Source organism: Anarrhichthys ocellatus, unplaced genomic scaffold (genome assembly GCF_004355925.1).
Source record: "Anarrhichthys ocellatus isolate YVR2014 unplaced genomic scaffold, GSC_Weel_1.0 scaffold23, whole genome shotgun sequence".
Taxonomy (NCBI): domain Eukaryota; kingdom Metazoa; phylum Chordata; class Actinopteri; order Perciformes; family Anarhichadidae; genus Anarrhichthys; species Anarrhichthys ocellatus.
This window is the reverse complement of record NW_022280053.1, coordinates 4847126-4858594: the sequence shown is the minus strand read 5'-3', so window position 1 is coordinate 4858594 and position 11469 is coordinate 4847126. Positions and strand designations below refer to the sequence as shown.

General features: G+C 44.3%; 1 protein-coding gene across 10 annotated transcripts in view; it reads right to left on the bottom strand.

The window, feature by feature from the left end:
* nup214 (nucleoporin 214) overlaps positions 1 to 11469 on the bottom strand; it is a 28539-nt gene that overhangs the window by 12506 nt on the left and 4564 nt on the right. For 6 of the 10 annotated variants that reach the window (XM_031860396.1, XM_031860390.1, XM_031860391.1 and 3 more), the window contains exons 10-30: positions 11290 to 11413; positions 9699 to 9857; positions 8876 to 9311; positions 8634 to 8770; positions 8436 to 8524; positions 7974 to 8057; positions 7328 to 7477; positions 7019 to 7177; positions 6809 to 6912; positions 6536 to 6715; positions 6256 to 6344; positions 6081 to 6167; positions 5563 to 5865; positions 5278 to 5445; positions 4764 to 4872; positions 3015 to 3078; positions 2640 to 2684; positions 2253 to 2322; positions 1553 to 1637; positions 1215 to 1267; positions 1 to 799 (exon numbers count right to left, since the gene is read on the bottom strand). The exon at positions 1 to 799 is cut by the window's left edge. In XM_031860396.1, the coding sequence (XP_031716256.1) occupies positions 1 to 799; positions 1215 to 1267; positions 1553 to 1637; positions 2253 to 2322; positions 2640 to 2684; positions 3015 to 3078; positions 4764 to 4872; positions 5278 to 5445; positions 5563 to 5865; positions 6081 to 6167; positions 6256 to 6344; positions 6536 to 6715; positions 6809 to 6912; positions 7019 to 7177; positions 7328 to 7477; positions 7974 to 8057; positions 8436 to 8524; positions 8634 to 8770; positions 8876 to 9311; positions 9699 to 9857; positions 11290 to 11413 (3494 nt within the window). The remainder of the gene's footprint in view (positions 800 to 1214; positions 1268 to 1552; positions 1638 to 2252; positions 2323 to 2639; positions 2685 to 3014; positions 3079 to 4763; positions 4873 to 5277; positions 5446 to 5562; positions 5866 to 6080; positions 6168 to 6255; positions 6345 to 6535; positions 6716 to 6808; positions 6913 to 7018; positions 7178 to 7327; positions 7478 to 7973; positions 8058 to 8435; positions 8525 to 8633; positions 8771 to 8875; positions 9312 to 9698; positions 9858 to 11289; positions 11414 to 11469) is intronic. The other 4 variants (XM_031860397.1, XM_031860398.1, XM_031860393.1 and 1 more) reach the window with 3 other exon arrangements.

Sequence of the window (11469 nt, the reverse complement as noted above, 5' to 3'; positions counted from 1 at the left end):
GCCGCACTGGCTGGTGCTGGAGCGGTGGCTTCAGTTGGTGCAGTGATGGAGGAGGGAAGGTTTGCGGTCGGGTTAAATGTGGCCAAAGGAGGTGTTGGTGCTGGAACTGATGTGGCTTCTGTCGCAGTGGTGTCTGCTGCAGGCTCGAGTACTACAAAGGGACTGCCGCTGTCTCCAGCTGGTCCAGCAGCAGGTTCTTTTTCAGGGGGCGGTGTGGGTTCCGAAGGTTGCGGGGAAAACTTTGGTTCCTCTGAGGAGTCTGAAGGAGCTGCAAGGAGACTACCGAAAGACGTAGGTGAAGCTGAGGCAATGGAGCTAGACTGGGGAACAGGGAAGGCCTGCTTGGGGTTCGGTTCAGGAGGCTTGAACAAACTGCCTGACGCTGCTGCCCCCATGGACAAGTCTGCTACTGTAGAATCTTCTGCAGACTTCTGGAGACCTGATGCAAAGCTAAACTGCGCCGCTCCCTTGCCGACACCAAGTCCCGTTTCCCCAAAGCTAAATGAGCCAGCAGCAGGTTTGGCGGCTGAATCTTTAGCTTCTTCTCCGTGGCCCACACGCAGTCCAGAGAAACTGCCCAGAGTCTCTCCTCCAATTGTCTTAAGGGGCTGTGGCTCTATCCTGAGGGCAGATGTGGCAAAGGCAGGTTTGTCCCCTGATGCATTTGGAGGCTGGGTGGGAGACCCTGTGCCCTGAGCAGGGGAGGTGGATGTTGGGGTGAGGGCGAATGGCTCTTCTCCCGCCTGCCCAAACATCATCTTGCCATTTCCACCGAAGGAGAACTTATTCACATCCTTCACTGGAGAGACAAATAAGAAAAGGATGAGTGCGTGTACATTTGCCATCATCCTAAATCAATTGACCGAGAAAACCAATCAAATCATGCAAGAGGCGGGCTTAACTACTTTACCACTGACTTGCTGTTTTTATGCCGGTAGATATCGTTGGAACGGACATTGATATTAGCGATAGTTAATTACGATGATATATAGAATTTTCACATCCTCCTCATTCAACAGCAAGAGCTCGACGTCTGCACTCAATCATTTTTCCCTCCGTTATTTACATTTGATCGCCGCTCCCCCGGCTCATCAGCTGTTTTGCCTGACTCGCTTTGCCACGGTGCGTTTTTGAAGCGTCTGCGCCAGTTGCGCCGCGTCTCGCCGTGTTCTGCCCCTAAGATTCTCTGATAGCAAGCTGCTGTATCGTCTTACCTTGTGACATTCCAGCTCCCTGAGTAACGGAAGCAAAACTGAAGCCTGCAGACCTGCAAGAGAACAGTTAAGTCACAATGAACCAAGTGAAACTGAACATATGGGCAGAGTAATATTTCGAGAGGGATTGATATTGCCATAGCCAAATGCAACCAATAGCTACGTCCACCCACAAGCTGATGGTCAAGTGCATTTTTAAATGATGGAAGGTCTTAGTTGGTCTCCACAGATCACATTTGATTGGATACATATATTGATGATTATGAACATATAATATGCAACATGTTAGGCACACTTTATATTTCAGAATGCTTCTTTAAGTTTCATAATTGACTCACCCTGGTGCAAAGGAGAAGCTTTTGCTAGTGGTTTGCTCTGCTGAGAAAGCAGGAGCCACTGAAGCATCTGTTTTAGACGATTGACCTGAAAGACACAGAAGTTTATTACCCAATATCAAGACAGAATCGTCACCTCCTTACACTCTTGTTTCCATCTACACTCTGACATTGCGTTCACTCTAATCAATTTCCAATCACTAGAGACCATATCATATCATATTCAAAGCTATTATTCAGCAGCCCAAAAGTGAAGGAGATCGATTCAGAGATGTCAGGGTATTTCTCCCATACAGACTCGGTGTCTATTCTGGGAGGATTTGTGTAAATGTTTTAAATTATTTGTAAGGGTTGGAGATTCACAATGTCCGTGATACGCCAACAAAGACGGCACAGAAAAGACGCTATGCTACGAGTCCCAACCCGGCATCTTGTAGCAGTACGACAGAAGTAAATAATACATTTTTTTCCAGACATCAAAGCAGAGTGCTGTTTCAAAGATATCAGTTCTTTTAATCGATTCAGAACAGCCTCGATCGCAGCAGCAGTGTCGCCTGTAGCGGCCTCCATTGCTGTTATTATTACTCCTCTGTTCCAGCGTACAGCGGCATTAGACCCGCCCCTGGTGCTGATTGGTTTATCATTAAAAAAACAAACAGCTTAGAGGAAACTATGTATGCTCCTGTATCTAAGCAGTGCTTACCAAACACAAAGCCTGTTTGTGGGGAGGTTGTGCTTTCATTGGACATCTTCTGGATACCTTGGGAAGGATTCTGTAAAGACAGTTTTTAAACGGGCATCAGCTATTAGAGGTTAATTCTGCAAAGTCTTAATACAGACAAACAGTATATCCATTGTGTATGATTAAAAGACCACAGGTTCCTCTGAACACACCGCTATATCTGCTGCAATTTGAAGGCAGATGTAGAGAAAAAGTGAGTGTTTATGTGCACACATGTGGCTGGAGATCAGTATGTTTTGGGTCATTCCCATTAAATTGAACCGTGACGAAGATTCAAGTGAGGAGTTCCCATGTCACCAAACTGCAATTTGTAACATCAACATGGGAGGGAGCTGGGGCATTTCTCACCCGTGTAGTTAATGGTCCGCCTTCGCATGTAAAACTGTCGGCAATCTGTGAATTGTCACAAGTTGAACAATCTTTAAAATTGCAGGCAGAGGGATACTAATACTGAATGTGCTTCATCTTAAGTGTTTAAAAGACAGCATGCAAACGGACAAAATACATTGAAGACATGTATGTGCGGCTGCACCAAACAGCTCCACTTGGAAATCTCAAACACTACAGGTGGTCAAGTCAATATTGTCATATTTCTTTTAATCAATTAACCTTATTTTTAAGAGAATCTGATTGTGTACTGAATGACATACAGCTGTGTGGGTGTACAAACATATGACAAGATGATTGACAGCTTGGGGAGTGATGGGTAGATGTAGCACTCACTCGTTTGGCCTGGTTGGAAGACACTGTTGCAAAGACGGGAGCTGCTGGATCTGGTATTGATGAGCTGGGAAACAGAGCAGAACAAAGAGTGGAGAGAGCGTTCAGTGTTTGGTTTGTTAGAATTCTGTCCACGTGGATTCAATACAACATCTAGTGAGATGTTAATGTCTGAATGAGGTATGCACAACCAAAAACCTGCTCTCTGCTACCAAGTATTTCCTTTGTGTAGGATTCCTTAGCTCAAAGCCTAAATGAATGGTAGTTTAAATTTTAACCAAATCTTTAACAATGTCGATTTTGAAATTCTTTGTTTTGGTAAAACTAAATATATCGAGCTGGGAATCACTTGAAGAAATGTCTGAACCGTTACACTACTGCGAGATAAAAGAGTAGGCGGGAATCAGGGAAAAAAAACCCACATTCATAATCATCTTACTCTCACAATGCCTTGCTGTGCTCGTTAGTTATTGTGAGCAGGCTTTATTTGGGGAAAAGCCGCAAGGACGGACGGCCTGCCGAAATATCAAGCACAAAAAGTGGTGCACAGCCCAGTGAGGCAGAAAGAGGAAGGTGCAGGAGACTGGAAGGGGCAGAACGAGAGTATGTGAGTCATGCAGTGAATTAAGAGTCCAATGAAAGACATGAAGAAGAAATGGAAGTGAAAAGGATAACGGTATTAAAAGAGACAATTAGACAGTGTGCATACAGTGCAGTCTATTCACACCGTTTTGTTTTGGCTCCATTCTACAGCATACTGGGTTGTTTTTTAAACATACTGTTATATATTACATCATTACGTCACCGTTTCATTTAAAATCCAGTGTGCTGGAGTAGAGCCATAACATACAAATAAGGGAGGTTTGTAAAAATGCAGGAAATGGAAGCAGAATTTTGAGCTGAACATTAAAAAAAAGGAAAGACTAAATAGACAGTGATATTTATAAGTGTATAATTATATGGAAGAGATGGGATACTTGAGGAAAACAGGCTAGAATGCAGAGCCTCGTGAGATTAGGTGGAGTCAGTGACCTGATAAATGTCTGCCGGGGAGACGCATTCAAAACAAGCAGCAAACCCCTGGAGGACTCACAGTGACAGACTGTCTACTCGCTGTATCACAAATAGATCCATGTGGATACTGGCAGGATTTAACCCTCATATATATTATAGAACATGTTTAATATTAGACTGGATATACATAGATAGGACAGATAGGATAAGATGGATAGATCAAAAAAAATAATTATTAAAAGAATAAACAATTGCTTAAAAATTTGAATTTTCAAAAAACTAATTTAATTGATCTGCCATGTTAATTAAACATATGATAATACGACTATTCCAATTCAAAGTGGACTGCATGAGAACCAGTTAGGACGTATATTGCTAAAATGTGTCACCAGTAAGCGCCCACAAACTACAAATATTGTGTGATTGTTTACAATTATTCTGTAAAATAAGACAATGAAAGTGTCTGTTTTGTTGATATCATTGTCACTGCATCATAAGAGCCATATCCAGACCTGAAATATTAAGCAAACACCACAGAACTTTGGCTGTATTCCTGACTTTAACTGCCTGAAACTTATAAAAGTGGTTGTCATAAGACTTATGTATATATATATATATATATATAGTTTACACTTCATTTATTCAAAACCTCCCCTACCGTAACACAACTAACTGTCACATACTTAAGGAAATTTCCAGACATAACTCAAAAGAAATCGATATAATTGTTGTGTTTACCTGATGATGTTGGAAACCGGCATAGGAGGCCCTTTGTCTCTGAGCTCCTGGACATTGACCACCTGAGGAACCGTCTTCAAAGTGGACTCTGTCAACGTAGTGACCACAGCTGGTACACACACACAAATGCATATGTAACCAAATCACACACAGATGGACATATATACACACACACAAACATATACATATTTTAAAAAGGAACACACCAGGCAGGTGTATTTATATGAATTTGACATATCCACGGGGATTCATGCCTGGTTTGAATTGTACTGAAACAGTTTTAGTAAGTGATTCTAAGACATGATGGGGCAAGCACTGTGCTGGGTCGTTAAGCTACCAGGTTGATATTATTTCTGGAAGTCTGTGTCTCCCCCTGGTGAATTACAGCAGGCACAGCAATACAATATTATACAAACAGCTTCATAGACACACAGTGTTGCCCAGAACAACTTAATACATCTCCCATTAACCATTTAAAAATAAACTAAGTAGTATTTTCAACTGCTCCCCCTACCTGTCTTCTGATTGGCCATCTGCCTGCGTAGAGCAGCAGTGGCTGCAGCCTGCTGGGCGGGGATGGTGACAGGGATGGTCCTCTCAGATGGTGGGGCTCCATGTTTTACCGTCTTTGTGGCGAGAGCAGTGCTGTCCGCCCCACTGAGGTTGATCTTATTGGTTGGAACTGAAATATCAATACAGCAACAGTTATGAAACAAAGCATGTGTGCTAGTGTTTGGCAGCAGTCCTCTCCTGGCTTTGAAGGACAACTTTAAAGGAATAGTTAGTGTGATTTACTCACTAGGGCTGGCAATAGGGCTCAGTCCGAAGGGTACTGGGTGGATTTTTGTTATGGGAGTTGACTGGATGGCCCCAAAGCCAGGCGCGATAGAGGGGGTCCTCACAACTATGGGGTGGCGGGGGTTGGACAATGCTGGAAGGATGACCGGAAGCGGTTCTGGCTGTAGCTCCTCCTCCTCCTCCTCCTCCAGCTCCAAGTCAGCTGGGTGAGGCTCCAGGGACTGGGACAGGGAGGACGTAGAGCTCACATCGTCCAAGTCCTCGTAGTATTTAGGTGAAAGGAAGGCCGAGCGAGACAGGTTGGCTGGAGAGAGAGAGAGAATAGACGAATAGACCAATAACCGTGGTATAGCTGTATTATGGTAATATTGTTATTTTTCTTTGCTTGACTGCTATTGGAGTCCATTTGAGAGTTTTCGTTTCACGGAATGACAAATTTAAAGTCAGTAGACCGAACTTACACAAGAAAAAATGACTTGTAACCCTTGTTAAAAATCAGTTTGTGCAGGATGTGTGTACCTGGTGCAGTTGAGCGGACAGGAGGCATCTGTCCCTTTGAGAGGAAGTTACGCAGCTGGGACTGTTTCACTGGTGAGATCTTGACTGCTGGAGAAACGTATATATGTAGTATATGCGGAAATTGAGAAATTTGATAGCCTTCATTATTTTTATACCAAAAATATATAAATGATACCTGGAGACTCGGATTTGGTTTTAGGCGGGGTGGTGTCCAGCCTGGCTTTCAGGAGTGCATCCCTTAAACTCTCAAGCTCGCTTTCCAAACTGTCATGAAACACAAATACAAGTTGTTTAGGTTGTGAACAACAACACATTTTCTAAAGAGCTGTTTGCAGTGTACTGGTGCAGATAATTACAAATCAATGTTAATGTCCCATTCCACACTGAATCTGAATAAAAATCCCTGAAATGTTCACATTCCTCCATCTCTACGACTGTTCTTTGCCAGCTCCTACCCAGCAGTTGTTTCGGTGGCGGCGCTGCGGTTTATAGTTGGAGTGGTAGTCTTGTTGTAGAGGCGCAGTGAGGCGAGTTGCTTAATCAACTGGTCCAATCTGTTCTTCTGTTGGTTGATGATGTACAGGTTGTTGGCCAGCGTGGTGAACAGACCCTCACGCCCCGGCACGGCCATGTGTCTGTGAAGAAGATCATCATTTCATAACAAATTATACTTAAACACCAAGCTTTTTAGTACCAAATTCTTAAAATAGCAGAAGCTTCGTGCTTACTTCTGCTTTTTCTTCTTCTCAAGGTGTTTCTCCCACTCCACATCCAACACGTCATTGACGTCTTCCACAGCAAACGTGGCGTACTGGTAGAGCCTGCGAATCTCCTAAATAAGGAAAGAAAAATCAATGAAATAGAAGAAATGCTAGGAGTGTGTAGGCGACTCATTTAAAAGGCTTTACGAAGAGTACCGATTCATGCAAACATTTCACCTTGAGGTGCTCCTCGCTGCGGGGGTCCAGAGGTTTTTTGTACAGCAGCTGTCTGTAGTTTCTGTCTCTGCTCAGCTCACTCTGGGCCTTGGCTTCTTCTGCACCAGCAAAGCCCTCCAGCAAGGTGGTCTTCAGTGTACCAATGTCCCCATGGAGAGACTGTAAATGAGAAAATAACATGAATTCAACTAGGAGACACCACAGCAAACGTACGACAGTGACTGCAAGACCATTGCATTGTGGGTAGGAGGCAGTTGTTGGGTGTGGGATTTAGCGAACAAGGTTTTGGTTTTCTAACCATGGTCTTACCTCTGTTGTTTCCTTAATCTCCAGGGTGAATATATGGAGGTCCTCTGACTCCTTCCTTAACTCCTTCATCTCCTCATTGGTGCCAACCTTGAAGTCAGCTCTCGCGCTTCGTGCCTTAAGATCGTCCAACTCCTTCTGGAAGTGTGCAATCTGATAACAAGCCGAAGACATGTTTAGTTATAGTTAACTTGGCAATCCTTTGTAAATGTAAGCATGACTGCTTCACGTGTGTCAGAGTCGTAGTATTAATGCAGTTACGAGTGAGCAGGAAATAGTCAATTAAGCTAACCTTACCGATGTTATTGAGTCATTTAGTCTGATGTCATTAATGCTTTATAACTTGGGGTATATTGTGCTGTTTGTGAACCAGTCTACCCAGTTTACATCATTATTATATCAGATTTTGATCAAGTGTCAGGCCAGATATGTCGACAATGATCTCTTTTACTCTACAATCTCAACGGGTCATATCTTCAGAAAACAAGCAAACATCAGTTCTGCAAGGTTAGCGCTAGCTAGCTAACCTAGCTCAGTTAGCTTACAATATGTAGCTAGCGTTCCGCTAGTATTTTTGTCCCCATATGGTTTGGGCCACGAGGAGAAGTGGTGCATGGTACTCTAGTGTGTATTGGATGATGTGTCTCACCTCCTCCAATATACCGGCCATAATGGGATCGGAGTCTTTCTTTTGCTGCAGCTGCTTCTCCAGGGCCTTCACACTAACAGCTGCCTGCACGGAGAAGTAATAAAGTAGATTAAAACTAGTAGGACACACACACACAAAAAAGCTAAAACGTCTGTATTTTTAACACAATTAACACTATGGTTCTTTAAATACTAGGGTGAGGCTCAGTGCCTTCCTACGGTGGATACTATAGAATAGGAGTAGAAGGGTAAATCTAACAATTTAATGCTTCATCCACACACGTGCTCTCTAGAGCGCCATTTTCTTTTGTACTTGTCAGATGACCACGGAAAGTGGTTCAACGTCCGTTCTAATCCTATTTCTATGGCAGATATATTTATCTTTTGACGTATTTTTTAAATAACTAAAAAGGTCTCGTCAATGTATGAACAGACAAAACCCTTCAGAATAAACAGATAGGACCTGTGGAGTTTGGACACGGCCCTGGGCAGCATTAGCAGGTTTCTGGACGACTGCGGGCGGCATGCTGGTTTGAACTGGACGCACTGGGGCTGAGACACAACCAACAGCATTAGAATCACAAGCCCGAGCCATGAAACACTTACCATTTAAAGAATTCTTTGATCAAATATCAAAGAAGAATGACTGCGGCAGGCTTACTCAATACAGCTGGTGGCTTAGCGACTGAGAGCGGAGGGGCGGTCAGACTACTGGAACTGGGAGCAACTGTTTTGGGCAGCGGGGGATTGAAGGAGAAAGACTGCGGGGACGCTGCTGGGGTCTCCAGTGCTGAAAACCTAGGGAAAGAGCAGACAGATTTTCTGAGTCTTTGTATGTATGTATACAAACTTCAATGTCTCCATTGCAATACTGTGATAAATGATGGGTCCAAAATGACTTACCTCTCATTTAAATTCAGTTTTACTGCTGATGGGGAGGCAGCAGCAATGCTCTGGGGTGTTTGAACTGGAACTGGGGCTGCCACCGCAGATGGTTTGATGGAAGGGGTGAAAGAAAATGCTGAAAGAGCGTCAGCGGCAGGTTTGGAGGCAAACGAAAAGCCAAGGGACCCCGACCCAAAAGGTGCGGGCACCCCCATTGAGAAAGGTGGAGGAGCAGAGGTGGCGCATGTCGTCGGGACCGAGAAACTGAAGCCCGATGACGGTGCTATGGACGTCGCGGGAGCAGCGGGAACCATGCTGAACGGGGCAGCGGAGAACGATGCAGCGGGGGCTGGAGGGGTGGAAGCAGCTGCTAAATGAAGACCGAGGTTCGGGAATGGTGCGAGGGCAGATGGGATGGAGGCAGCAATTCTGGGTGGTTGGGCTGCCAAAGAACCTGTGAACAGAAAAGAAAGTGGCTCTCATTTGACCTAATCACATGCTGGGCAAGTTGTGTCGACAAGACCAAGTCACTTTTCTCATGCACAAAATGTGTTGAGCCCTTTAGGAGTAAAAGCCAGCACTTCACAGTCTAGTCGAAGATGGTTTGCTTGATCGACGGGTCTCTCAGGCTGTTAAACTGAGCTGTGAAACCAAACTCCACTTAAAAATGTCCCCTTAGAAACCAACGGGTGGCATGTCAGATGATACGTCCATGAATTTGAACAGCCTTTGATGGAATCACACCAGAAAAAGGAAAATCTTGCAAACACTGACTGACAAGACTGCATTAGATGGCTATCTCTTCAGGAAATGTATCACTTCACGTCACAGGCTCTCTCACCTGGCTTGGGCAGTCTCTCCCCCTCCAAGGCGAGGACAGTGGGAGCTGAGACCAGTTGCTTAACCCCAGGATTGAGGTTGAGCAGAGCAAATGGGCAGAGCAATCCCTCCGTGGACAGCATCAGCATCGTGGGCGCTGGATGCAAGGTCTTCTCATCAGCTGTGAGAGGGTGGAAAGATGGGAGACAGACATTCAGACAGAGAAACACCATAGTCTACATGATGTGCAGAGAAAGACTTAACAGCAAGTGCTTTATGCTCACTATGCCATGTTCAAAATGCTGTTTGTGACTCATTCTGCCCCCCAGTGGTTAAAACAAGTACCCAGAGGTCAGTTCAGATAAGGGACAACCGTCCTAAGATGCCTCATTTGGTAAAGCAGTCCATCGCATCGCCCCAAACTCTTCACACCCACTTCCCTGCACTCTCCAAAAATCATGCAGTGCGCTGAAGAACCAAATGGCAAAACCCAGCCTAAACCAACATTTAAATTATGTCTGAGTGTTCACACTCCAAATTAAAGATGCATTAGTCAGAGTTGACACAAGTCATTTGAGACGCGTCAAAAAAAGTACACTTTGTCCTCTCTACAGCTTTCTCAAATCTTCCTGAAGTATAACTTCATCTGTGGGTGACAGCAGTAGCTGCTCTTCAAAGACGTTCCAGTGTTTGATTCATTACCGCTGACTCACCTCTCTGACTATTGTCCTATGCTTTACATATTTAACATGCAAAATACGTATTCATGCAAACACAGCAAATGCGTCACAAAATAAAATGATCCTAAGTTATGCACAAAATAAGCACACAACGCAGAGAACAAAACCAAAAAACAATAGCATTCTATGTTCAGTTTATGTTGTATTTCAGTTTATGGAACTAGATTCCAAAGTTAATGAGAAGTGAAAGTGGTGACAGCGAGCGAGCAGAAGGGAGCGGCACATCGTAAACCTCATCAGCATTCTGCAACCGGATCGTCTGGGCTTTGTTGTTTGTTGTGGTCCTCTAGCTTGCCTGAGACATTTTAATGAGGGCATTTTTTTTTCTCCAACTCTTGTTTCCCTCCCCTCACTTTCCCTTTCTAACGTCTCACTTCAGATGAAGGTTTTGATCAGACTATAATCATGTCAAAATGTTGCTTCAATTGCAGGTTGTTGTTTTCTTTGTTTGCTGGGGAGGGAGTTCTTGGAGTGACGGGGAGAGATGGGGCGAGACAGCAACAGCAGCTCTACGTGAGCGTCTGGCAGACGAAGGCATTTAAGATAGAACAGTGTACTGAGACGGCAGCTTATCTATATTCTTTACACACGCTGCAATGCAGCACTGCAGTGGATGCTGTATGCACCAAAGAAACCTGATGGATTTCAGCCTCATCTGATCATTAGGGGAGTATTGAACATAACTTTAACTTCATAGCTAAAACAGACTTTACTAGGCTCCACAATTGGTGTTATTTCGCCAAAATTGGTCAACTGACCACCACCTTTAGTGTCGGCTTTGCCAAAGGGAATTAAAGACAACCATTGGGGGAAAGTGCAATCGTATTGTGTCAATGTGCAAATCTGGTCAGGCAAGTGAAGAGAGTGACTTACTGATGTGGATCTCCTGCTGGCTGGTGAGGTCTATGGCTAAGCCGAGGGGCAGAGTGTCTTCATTCGTCTCGGTCACTGGAAGCTCAGCCCGACTCGCGTCTTCCAGGATCCAGAGCTCCCAGTTCTAAAAAGGACAACGATCAGTCATGGTCATCAGTCTTTGAACAAGTCGAATTCTAC